Source organism: Dipodomys merriami, unplaced genomic scaffold, assembly GCF_024711535.1.
Source record: "Dipodomys merriami isolate MVZ:Mamm:240054 unplaced genomic scaffold, mDipMer1.0.p SCAF_50, whole genome shotgun sequence".
Taxonomy (NCBI): domain Eukaryota; kingdom Metazoa; phylum Chordata; class Mammalia; order Rodentia; family Heteromyidae; genus Dipodomys; species Dipodomys merriami.
In genome coordinates this window covers 1,517,007-1,538,794 of record NW_027206069.1, presented here as the reverse complement: position 1 = coordinate 1,538,794, position 21,788 = coordinate 1,517,007, and the positions used below count along the sequence as shown (strand labels likewise).

The window sequence follows — 21,788 nt, the reverse complement described above, 5'->3', positions numbered from 1 at the left end:
CAGAAACGACTGCTTTCTGAAGCTGACATAACATTCGGTACTGGTTGGGTTTTCTAGAAGGGGTTGGGAGGGCTAATCCTTGCACTAGGGAGGAAGGTAAGAAATGACCTTGGCGTTTCTATTCACTCGTACCCGTGGCCCTGGGATGTGGGTACATGTCCGAAGGTCAATCACCTACATCCAATCAAAATGGTTAAGGACTGGGAAGGTGGCTCAGTGGTAGAGCACTTGCCTTGCATGCATGAGGCCATGGGTTTGATTCCTCAGCACCAAATAAGCAAAAAGAAAAAAGCCAGAAGTGGCACTGTGGCTTAAGTGGTAGAACGCTAGCCTTGAGCTGAAGAGCTGAGGGACAGCGCCCAGGCCTAGAGTTCAAGCCCCACGACCAGACCCCCCCCCCAAAAAAAAAAAAAAAAGTTTTAAGAGCTCTGGGCTGGGAAGGTGACTTAACTGGTAGAGTGCTTGCCTGCATGCATGAGGCCCTAGGTTCAATTCCTCAGCACCATATAAGCAGAAAAAACCAGCAGTGGTGCTGTGGGCAAAAGGAGCTTAGGGACAGTGCCCAGGCCCAGAGTTCAAGCCCCACAACCAAAAAAAAAAAAAAGCAACCTGGGACTTGAACTCGGGGCCTGAGACACTGCCCCTGAGCTTTTCTTTTTGCACAAGGCTAATCACATTGCTTGAGCCACAGCACCACTTCCAACCTTTTCTGTGTATGTGGTACTGAGGAATCAAACTCGGCTTCATGCAATGTTAGGCAAGCACTCTTAATCACTAAGCCACATTCCTAGCCTGTCCCTGAGCTCTTGCTCAAAGCTAGTACTCTACTACTTGGGCCAAGCTCCACTTCCAGGTTTTTTGGTAGTTTAGTGAAGGTAAGTCTCACAGACTTCCTATCCAAGCTGGCTTTTCAAGCTGTGATCCTCAGGTCAGCCCTCCTGAGTAGCTAGGATCTCAGGCATGAGGCCACCAGTGTGGAGTGATACAGCAACTTTTAACTGTTTCAACTAACAGTTGTCTCTAGTACTGGGAGTTGAAAGCAGTGCTTGGACTCATGGACTTTTCTAGCCTAGCCTGGCTTGGAACAACCTCAGAACTCAGCCTCCTGAATAGCTAAAATAGCAGGCGTGAGCCACCTCTTCCTTTTTTTTTTTTTTTTTTGGGGTCTGGTCGTGGGGCCTGAACTCTGGGCCTGGGCGCTGTCCCTCAGCTCTTCAGCTCAAGGCTAGCGCTCTACCACTTGAACCACAGCGCCACTTCTGGCTTTTTTCTTTTTGCTTATGTGGTGCTGAGGAATCAAACCCAGGGCCTCGAGCATGCAAGGCAAGCGCTCTACCACTGAGCCACCTTCCCAGCCCACCTCTTCCTTTTTTGTCAGTCGTGGGGCTTGGGCACTGTCCTTGCGCTCTTCAGCTCAAGGCAAGCGCTCTACCGCTTGAGCCACAAGGCCACTTCGGTTTTCTAGTGGTTTATTGGAGATAGTCTTTTTTTTTTTTTTTTTTTTTGGGGTCCGGTCGTGGGGCCTGAACTCTGGGCCTGGGCGCTGTCCCTCAGCTCTTCAGCTCAAGGCTAGCGTTCTACCACTTGAGCCATAGCGCCACTTCCGGCTTTTTTCATTTTGCTTATGTGGTGCTGAGGAATCGAACCCAGGGCCTCAGGCATGCAAGGCAAGCGCTCTACCACTGAGCCACCTTCCCAGCCCTGGAGATAGTCTTACGGACTTTCCTGCTTGGGCTGTGATTTCCTGCTTTGAACTGTGATTCTCAGTTCTCAGCCTTCTGAGTAGCTAGGATTACAGGCGTGAGCAACCAGTGCCTGGCTTCCTGACATTTTTAATGACACTTGAGTGACATGGGTAAGTGACTATAAGTTCTCATAGGTGGGAGATGGGCATTTATATATCTACCTGCAATGGGAGCAAAGGTCATTTTAGAGTCAAATCTCGATGCATTCTGACCAAGAAATAACACACAGGTTTGCTCTGGGGTATAGGGGATGGCTGCATAGAGGAGTAGTTTATTCTTAGGATATGGGCAACTAACCCCAAGGTAAGGTAGGGATTAGATTAGCTCAATGCCTGCCTTTTGGTTATTCTACAGAACAATACAGAACAGAACCTTGAAAGCTGGATTCTGTCTGCCAAGGGTTTTCCTGAAAAACAGATAATGTCTTTTTTTTTTGGGGGGGGGTCCAGTCGTGGAGTCTGAACTCTGGGCCTGGGCGCTGTCCCTCAGCTCTTAAGCTCAAGGCTAGCACACTACCACTTGAGTCACAGTGCCACTTCTGGCTTTTTTCTTTTTGCTTATGTGGTGCTGAGGAGTCGAACCTAGGGCCTCATGCATGTAAGGCAAGCGCTCTACCACTGAGCCACCTTCCCAGCCCCAGATAATCATTTTCTAACTGGGGAAGATGTTAACCTACTTGAAGCTCTTAAGAAATCCTACTGAAACCGGGCGCTGGTGGCTCACGCCTGTAATCCTAGCTACTCAGGAGGCTGAGATCTGAGGATTGCGGTTCAAAGCCAGCCCGGGCAGGAGAGACCGTGAGACTCCTATCTCCAGTAAACCACCAGAAAACCGGAAGTGGTGCTGTAGCTCAAGTGGTAGAGCGCTCGCTTTGAGCTGAAGAGCTGAGGGACAGCTCCCAGGCCCAGAGTTCAAGCCCCACGACCGACAAAAAAAAAAAAAATCCTACTGAGAAACATGCATTCTTTAGAGGAGGTGCCTGGCTGAGGAAGTAGTGGAAACTTGGGAACTTACGTGCTGAGACCTCTAGATGGAGCAGGTACCCCAGTAACTAGGCAAAGGCAGTAGGCAACCAAAAGGAAAGCTACTCTTGGCTGTGAACTTGCAAGCTATCATCTCTGCTTCAAGTAGCTCTGATGTCCCAAAAGTGGTTGCCATCAGCAACACAACCTGCAGTGATAGACCAAGCCATGTCCTCTTGGGTTCCCTTACAACAGCTGCAAATATCCACCGCCAATCATTTTTCCTCCCTCCCTCCTCCCCTTAATACTGATGACAGTATTGGGTTGGGGATGTGGCTTAGTGGTAAGAGTGCTTGCCTATCATGCATGAAGCCTTGGGTTCAATTCCTCAGTGCCACAAAGGACTCGGTGGAGGGTGTGGTTCCAAGTGGTAGAGTCTCTGCCTAGCAAACCTAGGCCATCAGTTCAAACTCCAGTGCTGCAATGATAGAACGTTATGGAAGTAGGGTTGTGGCTCAGGTGGGTGGTGCCAATGCCAATCTTCAGTGAAAAAGCAAAGTAAGAGCATGAGGCACTGAGTTCCTAGCACTCAAAAAAATTGAACAAACCTCTTTAATGCATGGTTTATACATGTGCTTTTTTATGTTTTTGTGCACTTGGGTGTTTTGGGCTTTGGGGGGATTTTTTTTTAAAGCATATACTAATCAAGGACCACTAATACTAATAATACAGTTATTAAGTCCTTAGAGCTCTGAGGGAACCACATGAAGCACTTGCTATATGTAAATTTCTATACATTCATGCACCTCTTAGGTGGGAAAATTGAGCTTTTATTCAAAGCAACCTGAGGAACATTCAGGGAAACTATAATTTTATAATCAAGTAGGGAGTACAGATACATGTTCATTTGGCAAGTTCTCACTTCTGCTGATAGGCAACACACAGCTTCTGCTTCATATTGGAACTATGGGGTTTTGAAGATCTGTGATGTGTTTGTCATCAAACAATACTTGGGGTCAACTTAATTGACTGATGTGCTTGATTTTTGTGTGTGCTGGAACCAGGGCTTGAACCTCAAGGCTAGGCTCTTGCATGAGCTTTTTTTCCTCATGGCTGGTGATCTCCCAACAAAAAATCTTATAAGGACACCTGTCAGCTAAATGCCAGTGGCTCATGCCTAATAAGCCTAGCTATTCAGGAGGCTTAAGATCTGAGGATCTCTGTTCAAAGCCAGCCTGGGCAGGAAAGTCCTTGAGACTGACCTCTATCACCAAAAAGCCAAAAGTGCAGCTGTGGTTCAAGTGATAGAGTCTAGCCTTGAGCAAAAAAGTTCAGGAACAGTGCCCAGGTTGTGAGTTCAAGCCCCAGGTCTGGCACAAAAATAAACATTTTTCCTTTTTTATAAGTTGTAATCAAAAAAGTAATTAAAAACATCTTCCCAGGATAAGCATCTTTAAGATATTTCTCAAAACAGAGTAATAACTTGAGCTACGGCGCTCTTTGAGTAGTTTGTCTCAAGGACTTTTCTGCCCCAACTGGCTTCAAACCTCCATCCTCAGGTCTCAGCCTCCTGAGTAGCTAGGATTACAAGTGTGAGCCCAGCAAAAAGTCTTGCTTTTTCACTAGTGTGTGAGACCCAAAAAAAAGGCATGTGTACTTTTTTTTTTTAATTTTTTTTATTGTAAAGATACTATACAGAGGGTTACAGTTACATGAGTGAGGTAATGAGTACACTTCCTCTTGAACATTGTTACCCCCTCCATTGTTTTCCCCCTACCATCCCCTCCCTCCCTCCCTTCCCCGAGGTTCTTTTTTTTTTTTTTTTTTTTTTTTTGATTGTGACTAAGTGATTACTTAATTTCCGGAAATTCACAGTATTGTGGAATAATGATGCTCATTTAAAGTCACAAGTTCATTCTAACTTTCCTGGAGCAAATTGTCTATCACAGTCTGTAATATATAACGGTGCTCACATGTTATATACCATATATGTGATCAGCAGCATGGGGATATTTGGTAGTGGTTCAACCAGATGAGTGGGAGTTCTTTGTTTCTTAAGTCCTGTTAGTTTTGTCATATCACCTAACATTTTGGATTTATCATCCACTTATCAGGGAGACCATGTACTGTTTGTCTCTTCGTTCTTGGCTTACCTTGCTCAACATGATTCCTTCTAGCTCCATCCATTTCCCTGCAAATGCCATTATTTTGTCATTTCTAATGGCTGCATAATATTCTATTGTGTATAGATACCACAATTTTTGGATCCATTCATCTGTGGTGGGGCATCTAGGTTGTTTCCATATCCTAGCTATTGCGAACAGTGCTGCAATAAACATGGAGGTGCATGTGTCCTTGTATATTGGTTCCTGTTGTTCAGGGTAGATGCCTAGAAGTGGTATGACTGGGTCGTAAGGGAGGTCAATCTTTAGCTTTCTAAGGACCCTCCAGACTGCTTTCCAAAGTGGTTGTATGAGTGTACATTCCCACCAGCAGTGTAATAGCGTTCCTCGTTCTCCACATCCCCTCCAGCATTTGTCGTTGGCTGATTTGTGGATGTGGGACATTCTGACTGGGGTAAGGTGGTATCTCAGGGTTGTCTTTATTTGCATTTCCTTCACCACCAGGGATGATGAACATTTCCTCATGTGTTTCTTTGCCATTTTTATTGCATGTGTACTTTTTTTTTTTTTTTTTTGGTCGGTCGTGGGGCTTCAACTCTGGGCCTGGGCGCTGTCCCTCAGCTCTTCAGCTCAAGACAAGCGCTCTACCACTTGAGCTACAGCGCCACTTCCGGTTTTCGGGTGGTTTATTGGAGATAGGAGTCTCATGGTCTCTCCTGCCCGGGCTGGCTTTGAACCGCGATCCTCAGATCTCAGCCTCCTGAGTAGCTAGGATTACAGGCGTGAGCCACCAGCGCCCGGCTGCATGTGTACTTCTAACCAAGTTATTCACTAACACAATGTTTTTCTTAGTTTCTAGCTTAAAAAAAATTAATGGGGGCTGGGAAGGTGGCTCAGTGGTAGAGCGCATGCCTTGCATGCCAGAGGCCCTGGGTTCGATTCCTCAGCACCACATAAACAAAAAGAAAAAAAAGCCGGAAATGGTGCTATGGCTCAAGTGGTAGAGCACTAGCCTTGAGCTGAAGAGCTGAGGGACAGTGCCCAGGCCCAGAGTTCAGGCCCCATAACCGGACCCAAAAAAAATTTAAAAAAAATTAATGGCTATTTTCCTTTTATTTTTGTTTATTATTATTGTTATTGTTATTATTATTATTGCCAGTCTTGGAGCTTGAACTCAGGGCCTGGGCACTGTCCCTCAGTTCTTCAGCTCAAAGCAAGCGCTCTACCATTTGAGATATAGCGCCATTTCTGACTTTTACTGTTTATGTGGTTCTGAGGAATTGAACCCAGGGCCTCATGCATGCAAGGCAAGCACTCTACCACTGAACCACCTTCCCAGACCTTGAGCCTCTTTTTTGCTCAAGACTAGTACTCTACCACTTGAGCCACATCACTACTTCTGTTTTTTTCTGTGTATGTGGTACTGAGGAATCAAACCCAGGGCTTTATACATGCTAAACAAGCCTTCTACCACTGAGACACTTTCCTAGCTAGCCCTTTATTGTTTCTGTGGTACTAAGAAATCAATCTCAGGGCCTCAAGCATGGTAGGCAAACACTTTACCACTAGGCCATATTCCCTGCCCAGTTTCTAGCTTTTAAGTCTCATGCTTTCTTATATATCCTGCCTCTGTGTATGTGTCTGTGTATCCATCTGTCTGCTTTTGTGGGTAAAGACAGGTTTAGAATCAAACAGCCTGGTTTTTTTTTTAGAATTAACCATATGGAAACATGGTTAAAAACTCAAATGAGTCCAGCATGTATTGAAAAGAAACAATGCCTGAATGCCTGCCTTCCCCTCCCCTCCCTATCTGAGCAACCAACAGCAGCTCAACTTTTTTTTTTTATGGTTAATAATTTATTATTTTTTATTGTGAAAATACAGTACAGAGGGGTTAAAATTACATGAGCAAGGTAATGAGTGCATTCCTTATCAAGCTGCAGCTCAATTTTCTGTGTGAGGTTTTGTTTTTTTTGTCAGTCGTGAGGCCTGAACTCTAGGCCTGGGCACTGTCCCTCAGCTCTTCAGCTCAAGGCGAGCGCTCTACCACTTGAGCCACAGCACCACTTCTGGCTTTTTCTGCTTATGTGGTGCTAAGGAATTGAACCCAGGGCCTCATGCATGCAAGGCAAGCACTCTACCACTGAGCCACCTTCCCAGCCCTGAGGTTTGGTTTTTTGTATGTTTTTTTTTTTTCTGGTGACTAACATCTAATTACAGTCATGTGTTGCTTAATGATGGGCCATCTCGGAGAGATTAGATGATTTTGCTAAGCAATTTCCTTATTGTGCAAACATCAGAGTGTACTCACACAAATTTAGGGGGGATATAGCTATCCTACCACACACCTAATCAGGCGGCACATGCACATTGTACTATTGTTCATAGGGCCATAGTGAACAGAGCACCCAAGATTAAGTCTTATCTAGCACAAAAGCAAAGGATGCAATGGAGAGATCTGGCAAACATGTTGGTGCTCTCTGTAAGATGGCATACTGTTTTATGGTAAATTATTTTTATAAGCAACAGGAGTACACTGTAAAATAACAATTACAGTAAATACATAACATGGCTATTATAATTGCCACGATGATGCACTGCATAATTGTATATGCTACACATTTATACAATTGGCAGTGTGGTGGGTGGGTGTACACCAGTGTCACCACAAACACCAGGAAAACATTTCCCAATGATGTCATAATAGTTACCTTGTCATCAGGTAATAGGAATGTTTCAGCCGCATCTAAGTTATGGGAGCACCACTGGACATCATTATGTATGACTATACTATGTGATAGGTGTGCTTGGCTGTGTGTTCCTACCATTCTGCTATCATTTAATGGTGTCTTAGGAGGACACGTAAGGAAGTGACTCAGCACTACATATTTTGTCTCAATATGCATGTTATTTTCAGCTCCTCTATTTGTTTCATAAGCATCCAAATTATAATTTTGTTATCTTCCTGACTACCTGGATCATCTTTTTTTTTTTTTTTTTTTTTTTGGGTCCAGTCATGGGGCCTGAACTCTGGGCCTGGGCGCTGTCCCTCAGCTCTTCAGCTCAAGGCTAGCACTCTACCACTTGAGCCACAGCGCCACTTCTGGCTTTTTTCTTTTTGCTTATGTGGTGCTGAGGAATCGAACCCAGGGCCTCAAGCATGCAAGGCAAGTGCTCTACCACTGAGCCACCTTCCCAGCCCACCTGGATCATCTTTTGTTTTTTGTCAGTTATGGAACTTGACCTGAGCTTGCTCTTGGTTCAAAATTAGTGCTGTACCTCTTGAGCCACAGCTCCACGTCTGGTTTTCGAGTGTAAATTGGAGATAAGAGCCTCATGGGGACTTTGTTGCCCTGGCTGGCTATGAGCCAAAATTCAGTCCTCAGCTCTCAGCCTCCTGAGCAGCTAGGATTATAGGCGACAGGCACCAGTGCCTGGCATGCACACCTCGGTGAGTGCCGATACTTATCTCTCTCACCGTGGCTTCTCAACTCCCACCTTGCTTAGGTGTCATTGGTGACTTTCTAAATTCTGTATGAGAAGTTGCTTTTGAGTGTCCTCATCCTTCATTGTTCACCTCTCAAAAGGAAAAAAAAGGGAGATTACAGGGGAAAACAGCCTCTATCTCTTTAAATGTCTTACACAGCCATTGCTGCTAGGATGCCCATCTTATATAACAGCCGTGGTCAGAATACACTTGCCCAATATTTGGAGGACAAGGTTGTATGTCCATCTTTGCTCCTGCTAGCTACTCCAGGCTTGCTCCAGGATGACAGGCTGGAAAGAGAGACACTGGAATTAGCCAGGATTTACCAATCAAGCTGCTATGGATTGAAGGTCCCCTTTGAAACTCATGCTGAAATTTAGTTACCATTTAAAATTTTTTTTTTTTTTTGGTCCAGTTGTGGGGCCTGAACTCTGGGCCTGGGCACTGTCCCTGAGCTCTTCAGCTCAAGGCTAGCGCTCTACCACTTGAGCCACAGCGCCACTTCCGGCTTTTTTCATATGTGGTGCTGAGGAATCGAACCCAGGGCCTCAGGCATGCAAGGCAAGTGCTCTACCACTGAGCCACCACCTTCCCTTAGTTACCATTTTAACAGTAATAAGATAAAAAAAAAATAAGGCCTTTAAAGAGAGTCTGAGAGATAAATGAGGGTGACAGAGGTAGAGGAATAATTCCATTATCACAGAAATGTATGTTACCATCAATATGGGTTTATTATAAAAAGGGAGTTCTGTCTTTTTATACTCTTGTCACTCTCTCTGCTGACACAGAATGAGATAGCAAGAAGGCCCCAGCCACATGCTTGGCCCCTCAGTCATGGAATTCTCAGCTTCCAGAACTTTAAGCTGGTAAATTTCTGTTGATTATAAATTACCTACTCCCTAGTAGTCTGTTATAACTGCACAAACTGAACTGAGGCACAAATCCCTGGCCTGGGAGCTGTAAGTCTACCAGTAGATTATAGATCTCCAAAGCTGTGACATCAGACAGATTTTTGCCAGACTGCCGTTTCATTGAGGAGATGGGTTCTTCATCATCGTCCATGATCTCACTACTACATAACCAAATAGTAATAATGAAAAGATAATGCTAGGCACCAGTGGTTCACACCTATAATCCTAGCTACTCAGGAGGCTGAGATCTGAGGATCTCAGTTCAAAGCCAGCCCAGGCAACAAAGTCTGTGAGATTCTAATGAACCACCAGGAAACTGGAAGTGGCACTGTGGCTCAAGTGGTAGAGTGTTCACCTTGAGCTGAAGGGTTGAGGGACAGTGCCCAGGCCCAGAGTTCAGGCCCCATGGACCGACAAAAAAGAAAAATAATAAATCTCTGTTGTTTGAGTCACTAACTTAGGATTGTTTGTTACAGTAGCTACAAATGGCCTATTTTTTTAAAGGAAGATAACAAACTGGGACTCTGTTATACATACACTGATGTTGGGAGTATAAAATGTGACACTGTAGCTTTGGATAGTAGGCTGGTAATCTTTTAAAAGATTAAATACAGTGTTACCATATGAGCAAATTCTATTCCTGAGGAAACTTACCCAAGAGATGAAAATATATGTCCAAGTAGTAACTTGCCCTTTAATGTTACATCAGCATTAGTCATAGCCAGAAAGTGGAAACACCCAAAATGTTCAACTGATGAAGTATGGAATATTGTTCAGCACTGTTGAGTTGTTCTCTCTTAATACCTATGGAAATTCATTGTTTATTCAAGATGCAATACTATTTCATAATTATGTGTAGGGAAATGTGTTTTCCAAGTTTTTATCCCATTATTGAAGTAGGGGTACTGGGTCTAAGTAACAGTGTCGCGCTCACTGCCATCCTGGTGCCTTGCTTGGTGGTGGGAACTTTAAACCCAGCTCTGAAAACCCTAGAGGTGAGATAGTCCATTCTTTAAGTTGCAGGTACAGCATGCTTGTATTTTGATTTTTTGTTTTGGCCAGTCCTGGGCTTGAACCTCAGGGCCTGGGCACTGTCCCTGAGTTGCTTTTGCTCAAGGCTAGTGCTCTACCACTTGAGCCACAGCAGCACTTCTGGCTTTTTTCTGTTTATGTGGAACTGAGGAATCGAACCCAGGACTTCATGCATGCTAGGCAAGCACTCTACCACTGAGCCACATTCTGTCCTGAGCTGTTTAGCTCCAGAAAACTGCAGATGTGTCATGCTGAGTATTCCCCTAGATGGAAACTTTTGCTCACTCCTAGATATTCCTCTGTATGGTTTGCTTTAACATTTCTGTTGGGTTTTGGGACCCACCCCAGACATGTTGTATTGCCTTTACAAACTTGTATTAGCTATATTCTGGACTGCAGCTCTTTGGGACAGGAGTCCACCTGAGTTACCAGTTTTCTCATAGACCTCCAGAGCTGGGCGCCAGTGGATTATACATATAATACTAGCTATTCAGGAGGCTGATATTGTAGGCTAATGGATAGGAAAATCATGAGACTCTTATGTCTAGTAACTACTCAGAAAGATCCAGAAATGGAGCTGTGACTCAAATGATAGAGTGCTAACGTTGAGCACAGAGAGGCTCAGGGACAGAGCTCAGGCCCTGAGTTCATGCCTCAGGACTGGCCAAAAAACAAAAAAAGCTAATAAAGACTCAATTTGACCTCTCAAAATGTGGCTTCTCTGTATCTTGCGATTAAATTCCTATATAACATTATAGCCATTCTTGTTCACACTCCCCACTCTTAATATTCTACTAGAATTCCTAGCCAGAGAAGGCAGGAGAAAGAAAAGGGATTCATATAGGGAAGAAAGAAGTCAAATTAAACATGTTTGTGGTAAAATGAAAGAAATAAGGAAACACTCCGATACAGAAACACTGGACATGGACTGGGAAGGTGGCTTAGTGGTAGAATACTTGCCTCACATGCATGAGGCTTGGGGTTTGATTCCTCAGAACCACATAAACAAAGTGGTGCTATGGCCCAAATGGTAGAACACTAGCCTTGAGCAAAAGCAGCTCAGGGATAGTGCCCAGGCCTTGAGTTCAAGCCCTAGGACCAGCAAAAAGGAAAAAACAAAAAACAAAAAACAACCCCCCCCCCCCACTGGACACATAAATTGACTTGTTAAATTGTAACCTGCCTGTGAAACTTTGACATTTACACATTTACACATGTGTGTGTCCTGGCTGGGGCTATAACTCAGGGCCTGGGCACCTTCCTTGAGCTTTTTGTTGTTGTTGGTCGTGGGGCTTGAACTCTGGGCTTCAGCTTTATCCTTGTGCTCTTTAGCTCAAGGTGAGTGTTCTACCGCTTGAGCCACAGTGCCACTCCAGTTTTCTAGTGGTTTATTGGAGATAAGTCTCATGGACTTTCCTGCCTGGGATGGCTTTGCACCTCGATCCTCAACCTTCTGAGTAGCTAGGATTACAGGCGTGAGCAGGTGGCGCCCCGCTACTTCCTTGAGCTTTTTTACTCAAGCCTAGTGTTCTACCACTTGACCACAGCTCCACTTTGGGGTTTTGGCTGGTTAATTGTAAAGAGTTTCAGGACTTTTCTGTCCAGGCTGGCTTCAAACAGTGATCCCCAGATCTCAGCCTCTAGAGTAGCTAGAATTTCAGCTGTGAGCCAGCTTGAATTGTTTCGAAATCAGGAAGTGTGAGTCATCTAAGTTAAGTCTGTTTGTTTTCATTTTAAGGTTCTTAGGCTATTCTGAGTCCTTGCCACATGAACATTGGGGTTACTGGAAGTTTGCTGGAGATCATTCTAGGCAAGCTCTCTGTCACTGACAGTTTCTCCAGCCTAGGATCATCTGTCACTTTTTTAACCTATGAGATTTAACCCCACTTTGTCTGTTTCCACAAAAAAGTCACCTGAGGTATTGATGAGAATTGCATTAAGTCAGATCAATTTAAAGAGTGTTGTCTTTTTTCTTTTCTTTATTATTTATTTGCACCAGTTCTGGGGCTTGAACTCAGGAACTGGGCACTGTCCTGAGCTTTTTTTTTTTTTTCTGAAGGCTAACAATCTGCCACTTGAGACACAGCACTACTTCTGGCTTTTTCTGTTTATGTGGTACTGAGGAATCAAACCCAGGGCTTCATGAATGTTAGGCGGGTAGTCTACCACTAAGCCAATTCCCAGCCCAATATTGTCATCAGTATTGTCTTTCAACCCATGAGCATTGAATATCTGTTTAGGTCTTCTTAAATTTCGTTTTGTTTTTAACCAGTCATGGAGCTTGAACTCAGGGCATGGGGCACTGTCTCTGAGCTTTTCTGCTCAAGACTGGTACTCTACCACTTTGAACCACAATTCCACTTCTGGTTTTCTGGTGGTTAACCAGAGAGAAGAACTTTCCTGCCCCAGTTGGCTTCAAACTGCAATCCTCAGATCTCAGCCTCCTAAATAGCTACAATTATAGGACTGAGACACCTGGTATCTAGCCTTCTTAAATTTCTTTCAACAATATTTTGTATTTTTACAATGTAAGTTTGAACTTTTTTAAAGACTATATAGATAGGGCTCGGGAGGTGGCTCAGTGATAAGAGTATTTGCCTCACATTCATGAGGCCCTGAGTTTGATTCCTTTAGTACCACATAAACAAAAAAAGCCAGAAGTGGCGCTGTGGCTCAAGTGGTAAGAGCACTAGCCTTGAGCTGAAGAGCTGAAGGACAGCATCCAAGCCCAGAGTTCAGGCTCCACGACAAAAAAACAAAAAACAAAAAAACTATACATAGGGAGGGGGTAACTGTTTAAAAAGAAATGTACTCATACCTATGTAACTGAAAGACCCCGAAAGACCCCATATATACACACACACACACACACACACACACACACATATATTTATGTATGTATATATGCATATATATATATATATATATATATATATATACATGATAGAACTTTTTCCTTTTTGGTTTGCTACAATATAGAATATAATTTTTTTTTTTTTGCCAGTCCTGGGGCTTGAACTCAGGGCCTGGGCGCTGTCCCTCAGCTCTTAAGCTCAAGGCTAACGCTCTACCACTTGAGCCACAGCGCCACTTACAGTTTTTTCTTTTTGCTTATGTGGTGTTGAGGAATCGAATCCAGGGCCTCATGCATGCAAGGTAAGCCCTCTACCGCTGAGCCACCTTCCCAGCCCCACTGTCTGAGTTTCTTTTGCTCAAGGCTAGCACTCTACCACTTGAGCCACAGTGTCACTTCCGGCTGTTTCTGTTTGTGTGGTAGTGAGGAATTGAACCCAGGGCTTCATACAGGCTAGGCAAGCACTCTACCCCTAAGATACATTCCCAGCCCCCATAATTGATTTTTGTATATTGGTCTTGTATCCTGCAACCTTGCTAAACTTGTTAAATCTAATAGTTCCTATATTTATAAAATATATTTATGTCTCTATATAAATATATACCAGTTTTTATATTTACTATTTTCTTTTTCTTTCTTTTTTGCTGGTCCTGGGACTTCTTTTTTTTTTTTTTGGGTCCGGTTGTGGGGCCTGAACTCTGGGCCTGGGCGCTGTCCCTCAGCTCTTCAGCTCAAGGCTAGCGCTCTACCACTTGAGCCACAGTGCCACTTCCGGCTTTTTGCTTATGTGATGCTAAGGAATCGAACCCAGGGCCTCATGCATGCAAGGCAAGCACTCTACCACTGGGCCACCTTCCCAGCCCCTCCTGGGACTTCTTGAACTCAGAGCCTGGACACTGTTCCTGAGCCTCTTTGTGTTTAAGGCTAGTGCTCTACCACTTGAGCCACAGTGCTACTTCTGGCTTTTTCTAAATAGTTTATTGGAGATAAGAGTCTCACAGACCTTACTGCCCAGGCTGGCCTCGAACTGCACTCCTCAGATCTCACATCTTCCTGAGCAGCTAGAATTACAGATGTGAGCCACTGATTTCTAGCTCTTTACTGTTTTCTATATTCATCATCATTATATCTGTAGATAGGAATTTCCTTTCTGATTTAATGACTTTTATGACTTCTTTTTTTCCAGGATCATGATTTGAACTAAGACCTTCACACTCATTTGGCCTGCTTGCTCAGCTAGGACTCTAACACTTGAGCCCTACCTCCACCCCAGCTTTTTGCTGGTTATTTTGGAGATGGAATCTTTACTTCCTTGCTAGGCTCCTTCAAACCATGATTGTGTCTCAGTTCCCTGATAGGATTACCGGCATGAGCCACCAGTACCAGGCAATTTTTGCTTTTCTCTCTCCTCTATTTTTCTTCCTTCATATTTCCTTCCTTTGTTCCTTCCTTCCTTTCCTTTCTTTTTGTGCCAATACTGACACCTGAGCTCGGGGTCTGGAGCTGGTCCTGGGGCTTAAACGCAGGGCCTAAGCACTCTCCCTGAGCTTTTTTTCCCTCAAGGCTAGCATCCTGCATCTTTCATGGTATACTGGAGACAGAGAGTCTCACAGGTTTTTCTGCCCGGCTAGCTTGGAACCATGACCCTGAGGTCTCTGGCTCATTGAGTAGCTGGGATTGCAGGTGTGAGACACTGGCACCTGGCCCAAATAGATTTTTCTTGTTTGGGAGGTTTTTGAGAGTTTTGTTATTTGCCTTACATCTAGACTAGAGTTCGAGAGAATCTCTTTTGGCTTAGCTACAAAAGCCAGTCTCTGCTTACTAATATTCAAATACAGCGATTATATTCATCTGCTCCTGGGCATATTACACACTCCGAGTCATCCACTCTCCTTCCCTCTTTGTGAAAGGAAGCTTTCAGTCCAGCCACTCCACAGGCAAGGAGTGTAGGTGGGACTCAGGGCTGACTCGGGCCAGCCCTGGACAGCTCACGTCTCAGGCTGAACCACAGGAGAGGCGCATCACTACTTCAGAACCAGAATCTTGTTCTAACAAACTTCCCTGGCTCCATGCTGTCTTTGCCCAGATCCTGAGTCTGACTGTGTCAAGTCAGGGGTTGGCCTTCCCTTCCTCCCTCCTTCCCTCTTTCATCTTTACATTCCATTTTCGGTAGTTCGGGACATGTTCTCTTTATGTAGCTCAGGCTGTCCTGGAATTTACTATGTAAGCTAGGCTGGCCTTGTGCTCATGATCCTCCTGCCCCACCATCCTGAGGGCTAGGATTACAGGCCACCACACCCAGCTGAGATTTTGCTCCTTCAGTTGTCCTTTTCCTTGACCTGCAATCATGCTGACAGCAAGTCATTAACCAAATGCAGTGGTGGCAGAGATTAGGAAATTTGATGAGCAGCCAGGACCACTGAGCAGCGGGAGGGAAACTGAAGTTCTGTGAGGGCATGAAGGCTGGCTGCTGAGGCTCTTGTGGTAGTGTGAGAAAGCCAAACAAGAGTGCCAGGGCCCAGTGCTTGAACACACACATACACAACAAAATAAACTACAAAAATAGCCAAGACATTTTCTCCATGCCGTCACTTGAGGCTGGTGACTTACTTAGCCCCATTCAACTTGACTGCTGGAGGCTTAACAATGGCTCACGAAGGTATCAGGTGCTGATGTCTGAAACTTGAGTGTGCTGCCTGGCCAAAGACTTGCAGGTGTGTGTGGTGACTCTGCTGAGGTGGGGAGATGCAAACCCTGAAGAACACACAGGTGTCCTTAAAGAGGAGAAGAGGCCAGGTGCAGGCCGTGCACGCCAGCAATCCTAGCCACTCAGGAGGCTTAGGTCTGAGGACCCCTGTCTCAAGGCCAGCCTAGGCAGGAAAGTGAGACTTATCTTCAATTAACCACCAGAAGGCTGGAAGGAGAAGGAGAACTGTAGCTCAAACAGTAGAATACCACCCTTGATGAAAAAAGCTGAAGGACAGTGCCCAGGGCCTAAGTTCAGGTCCTTGTATGGAGAAAAGGGGAAGAGAATGGGGGTGGGGGGAGCTAGGGCAGTATATCCAGAGGCGAAATTAAGCATCCACTGGTAGAGTGCTGACAACCATGGATAGAACCCCGGAAGAGGATGACTTTTTGCCCTGAAGCCCTGGGAGGAGTGCAACTTGTGGACACTTTTACTTCAGACTTGCAGTCTCCAGAACTGCGTATACATTCCTGTTGCCATCCCCTTGCCCAGGCCTGCACATCTGCCTTCAGGGGAGGCTGCAGCCCCAGCCGCTGGGCTGCTAAGACGCCCGCTTCCACAACACCGAGGCCATGTCTCTGCCCCCAATTGCAACATTGCCTCAGACAGTTCTTTCAAGCTTCCCCATCATTGAGACCAAACCTGGAGATGCCTGTGCCCTCCCCATACCTTCATCCAGACAAGTCTGGGCCTCTATTTCCTCCTTTTACAGGGCCAGCCTGGTGCCTGAGGCTCAGTCCTCTGGTGTTTTGCCTTCGATCAATTATCCATCCATTCTTTTTTTGTCAAGTCATGGGGCTTGAACTCAGGGCATGGGTGCTGTCCCTGAGCTTTTTCCACTCAAAGCTAGCATTCTACCACTTCAAGCCACAGTGCCACTTCCCATTTGGTTAACTGAAGTCTCATGAACTTTCCTGTCTGGGTGGGCTTTGAACCATGATCCTCAGATCTCAGCCTTCTGAGTTGGTAGGATTACAAGCATGAGCCACTGGCGCCCGGCCTGACCATTTTTTTTTTTTTTTTTTGGTCATGGAGCTTGAACTCTGGGCCTGGACGCAGTCCCTCAGCTCTTCAGCTCAAGGTGAGCGCTCTACCGCTTGAGCCACAGTGCCACTTCTGGTTTTCTAGTGGTTTATTGGAGATCAGAGTCTCAGAGACTTTTCTGTCCGGGCTGGCTTTGAACCGCGATCCTCAGATCTCAGCCTCCTGAGTAGCTAGGATTATAGGTGTGAGCCACCAGTGCCTGGCCAAGTCCTACTGGTGCCCAGCACAGCAGTACTGGGTGAGCGATATCACCAATATGCAGTGTGCTTGTTGCTTAGACATCTCCTGAATCCCCAGACTCGGGGTAGTCTTTCACCCTGTGTACTGAAGGTGGGGTTGTATCAGGTTTGATACCTGTACTTACCCAGCAAGCCTCTTCTTAGAGCACTATTACTTTACTGGTGGCTTGAACTCAGTGAGTTTATTTGGTGCTCTACCACTTGAGTCACACCTCCAGTTCCTCCTTCTTGCAGGTCTCCATACACATATCTTGCCACCTGTTTCTACCTTTTTATAGCAATGTTACTTAATGTAGGTGCAAGGAAAAGGTCAGTGTTACTTCAATTTTAACCTTGGTGAAAACCACAGCATCCTGGGGTGAGTACTGTCATCTTCATTTTGGCATTCACGGACTCACTGTGAGCAAAAGCCCTAGCGTGGAATGCTGAGTTCTCCATGAACTCCTTCAGTGCTCACTCTCTTCTTGTGGCTTCCATTCATCAGGATCAAGTGTAGGACTGGCGCTTCACCAAGCCCAGGCCTACCTGGCTCCTGCCTCCCTCCAACTCCCTTCTCCATTCTCATGCTCTTGACATTATCCTGACCCAGCTCCTTTTGCCAGGACAGCACTCTTTCCACTTGGACTGCCCTTGCTGTTCATTCTCACTAAATGGCTTTACAGAGCATAAACATGCTGCCCTCCAGGAAGCTTTTCCTGACCTTTCCACCAAGTTGGGCCAAAGGCCTTTCTGCTTGGTCTCCAACAACATTATGCTCACCCCCACTTATCACCTACTTTTCAGTATGGAGCACACATGGACCTCACAGGAATTCCAAAGAGGAAGAAGGAGACTGACACCTTCTGAGAGGGGGAGAAGGGAGCTAGTCCTCTGACGTTCCTCTATTAGGATAATCTGGTTCTTTGAGGTGTGAATGATTCTTAGGTGTGAAGATGTTTCACTGAGCAAGAAGTGTCCCAGACCTAGGAAGATGCTGGAGGAAGAAATTAAAATAAGGGAAAAGCAAACAAGATACACACATCCCACTACAAGACAAGGGTTATGAAAGCTTTAGGAATGGGGTTCAAGACCAAACTGGGTGCTTTGGGCAAACTACTCACCCCTTCAAATGGTCACCCAGCGGCTTGGGTAACCAAAGGCTCCAAAGTACGCTCAGTAACCGTTCACGTTACCCTCGCCCACGTAGGCCTCCCTCTTTTTTTTTTTTTTTTTTTTTTTGCCAGTTATGGGTCCTGAACTCTGGGCCTGGGCGCTGTCCCTCAGCTCTTCAGCTCAAGGCTAGCGCTCCACCACTGGAGCCACAGCGCCACTTGCAGCTTTTTCTACTTATGTGGTGCTGAGGAATCGAACCCAGGGCCTCATGCATGCAAGGCAAGCGCTCTACCTCTGAGCCACCTTCCCAGCCCCATGGGCCTCCCTCTTGGAACCTACATTAGTGGACTCCACCCAGGGAGGACAAGGAGAGGTGACTGTGGGGGCAGAGAATCCACGAGAGGGCCTCCTGGGCGACGTGCCGGCCCCGGCTCTCGGAGCCTGGAGCGGCGGGAGCAGCGCGCTCGCAAGCCCGGCAGGAGGCGGCGAGGGTGAGGCCAACCTGGGCTGCACGTCAAAGCTGCGGTCGTGACCGCGGCTTGAGGGACTGGTGCCTGGGGTGTCTCAGGTTCGCCCGCGGGGCGCCCTCACCCTTTGGCGGCATCTGGTGACTGGCGGGTCCGGGTCCGGGTCATTCTGGAAGCCCGGCTCTCGCGGAGAGCCAGGAGCGCCCGCTGGTCCCCAGAGCAAAGGCCCGAAGGTTCGTGGAGGGCTGGACGTCCGAGTCTCGCGGACGAGGCAGGGCCCCGCTCCTTCCCGCAGCCCTCCGGGAAGGGGCTCCCTTCAGAATCCAGCCGACCGGGTCTGAGGGCTGCAGATGCCGGCCCCGCCAGGGAGGCCGGCCCGCGCCGGACTGCGGGAGTCCGCGGCCCCGGGCCCCGCGCGGCGGAGTCGCGACCACCCCGGCCCGGGCGCCGCGCCGCCCCCGCGGCCCGCCGTGACCGAGTCGCCCCTAGCAACAGCAGTGGGGCGGCTTCCTGGGTCGCGCTGATTGGCCGGCCTCCAGGAGGCGCTGTCGTCACTTCCGGCATCCGGAGGCCGCGGAGGAAGCCGAGGGGCAGCCATCTTGGGTCTGTGAGGCTCGGCGGTGCCGGGAGCAGTAGCGGCGGCGGCGGCGGCGGCGGCGGCGGCGACGGCGGCGGAGGCAGGGCGGAGGCAGGGCGGAGGCAGGGCGGAAGGCGAGCCGGAGAGCGGGAAGCGGCGGGTGCCGGCGCCTCCTCCGTGGCCCGCTCCATGGTCGGCGCCCGCGGCCCGCGGCGGACTGTCTCGCGCCCCACCTTCTCCACACCCTCCTGCGTCTCTTCCTCCGGCGGGGTCGCCGGCGGCGCGACGGGCGGGCGGGCGGCGTAGGCCCGGGGGCCGGGACCGCGGGGCGCCCTGAGGCGCCGGGACGCCGGCCGGCCGCCCCGCCCCCGCCGGGCTGTTGGCCGCGGCTGCGGGCGCCCGGGGAGGATGAGCCCCGGGAGCCGTCGGGGCACGGCCCGGGCCAGGCCGGGCATCTAGAGCGCGGCCGGAGAGGGCGGCCGGGCCCGCGGCGGGCGGGAGACGCGCCGGAGCCGGGCGGTTTTGTGTTCGCCCTCGCGTGGTGCCGCGTCGAAGCGCAGGAAGATGTCCACTAGGACCCCCCTGCCCACGGTGAACGAGCGCGACACCGAGAACGTGAGTGGCCCGCGCCGCGGGGGGGCGGGGGCGCCGCGCCGGCTGCCACGGTCGGGGCCGGAGCCCGTGGGGCCGAGGGGCGCGCTCACACCCGGCCCTGCCTGCTCGCGCCCCGGTCTTCGAGTGGCGTGTGTGGAGCGAAGCCGTTCTCAGGGGCTCGCCTCGGTCCTCGCGGGCGTTCTGAGCGGCAGATGCGCAGCAAACGCTCTGCCCTCGTCGTCCACCCTCGGGACGCCCCCTCGGGGGGCTTCGCTCCCCTCTTCCCACCTCCGTGCCCCGCTGACAGCCCGTGAACTCCACGGAAGGAGGCCTGGATGTCGGTCATGTGGACCTTTCAAACTAGGGACAGCGTGGTTAGGGAGTGACAGCTTGTAGTAGAAATTCCGTTGTGGAAATGTTAGACTCCGTCAAAGTGTTTTCTGATCTCCAGTTCAGTTATTGTCTGTGTAAAACAGCTAGCAAATAACTTGTAAAAAACAACTTCACGCCGGGCGCCGGTGGCTCACGCCTGCCATCCTAGCTACTCAGGAGGCTGAGATCTGAGGATCGCGGTTCACAGCCAGCCCAGGCAGGAAAGTCCGTGAGACTCTTATCTCCAGTAAACCACTGGAAAACTGGAAGTGGCGCTGTGGCTCAAGCGGTAGAGCGCTGGCCTTGAGCTGAAGAGGCCAGGGACAGCGCTCAGGCCCTGAGTTCAAGCTCCACGACCGACAAAAAAAAAAGAAAGAAAGAAAGAAACTTTACTGGCATTCCATAAGGATTATGAGGTAATTGCTGGCAAATGCCATTTCATGCTTTCAATAGCATCCTGAGACATTGGTGGCTGGATAGCTATTAATTATCTGTCTATATAAATCTTAGTCTAAAATACCCTGTTAGTATGTTATTGTGCGGTGCTGTGTGTATGCCTATGTATATATGATTGAGATGGGTTAGAATATTACAGTACTAAAAGTTTTAACTAGATGAATGTGAACTCTTCCCACCTCCTTCCCTCTCCCTTTCCCTTTCTTCCTTTCTCACCTATTCCTCCATCTCTTCCTAACCATCCATCCCTCTTTCCTTCTCTTTTCCCTTCATTTTTTTTCTTTCAAGATGAATCTCAGTATTGCCCAGCCTAACTCTTGGGCTTAAGTGTTCCTCCTACCTCAGTTTACCCAGTAGCCAAGATAGACATATGCTATCAATCATGTTGTCTTGTGACCTTTTTCTTACTAAGGTCCTTTTGAAGAAATCTGTCCCTGACCTTTTTTTTTTGACCACTATGAAGAATGGAACAATGGGGGGGGGGTAGGAGAAGGAGCAGTTCAGGATTGATTGGTTTTGGTTGTTGATCTTTTCTCAGAGAATCCAAAACCTTACATTGTCCAGTGTGTAGCCTAGTGCTGGTGGCTCACGCCTGTAATCCTAGCTCCTCAGGAGGCTGAGATCTGAGAATTGCAGTGCAAAGCCACCCTGGCTTTGATAAGAGTCCATGGGACTCTTCAGTTAACCACTGAAAAAGCCAGAAGTGAAGCTGTGCTTCAAGTGGTAGAGCACTAGCTTTAAACACAAAGCCCCAGGACTGGCACACACACACACACATTTTTTTTTCAACCAGTATGGGAGTTCTATACTTACTAAAATGGAATGAGAAATAATCACAACAAATTTGTGAAAATGAACATTTTCAGTTGGATCTTTTTTTGCATATATTCCCTTGATGGGTATTTGGAGAAGATACCAGGAGTTTAGGTGGCAGTTGTGATTATTACAAACTTACTTGTCATATTCACCTGTTCTTTGGTTAGTTTATTGATTGTTTCTCAGTTTTTTGTGTATGTTAGAGTTACTACCTTTGTTCTTTAAAAATCTAGGGCCGGGTGCTGGTGGCTCATGCCTGTAATTCTTGCTA

General features: G+C 47.6%; 1 protein-coding gene and 1 long non-coding RNA gene across 9 annotated transcripts in view; one reads left to right on the top strand and one right to left on the bottom strand.

Annotated features, from left to right (window-relative positions):
• Positions 1–11,528: 11,528 nt before the first annotated feature.
• LOC138810411 (uncharacterized) lies at positions 11,529–19,148 on the bottom strand. Its single transcript, XR_011367123.1, has 2 exons — positions 18,827–19,148; positions 11,529–18,116 (listed from the first exon to the last, which is right to left on the bottom strand). It is a non-coding gene; the product is annotated as an uncharacterized lncRNA (long non-coding RNA).
• A 249-nt stretch (positions 19,149–19,397) lies between these two features.
• The window catches only part of Mark3 (microtubule affinity regulating kinase 3), a 92,155-nt gene continuing 89,764 nt past the window's right edge, over positions 19,398–21,788 (top strand). For 4 of the 8 annotated variants that reach the window (XM_069997499.1, XM_069997500.1, XM_069997498.1 and 1 more), the window contains exon 1: positions 19,398–19,894. In XM_069997499.1, the coding sequence (XP_069853600.1) occupies positions 19,844–19,894 (51 nt within the window). In that variant the 5' untranslated portion in view covers positions 19,398–19,843. The remainder of the gene's footprint in view (positions 19,895–21,788) is intronic. The other 4 variants (XM_069997504.1, XM_069997503.1, XM_069997502.1 and 1 more) reach the window with 2 other exon arrangements.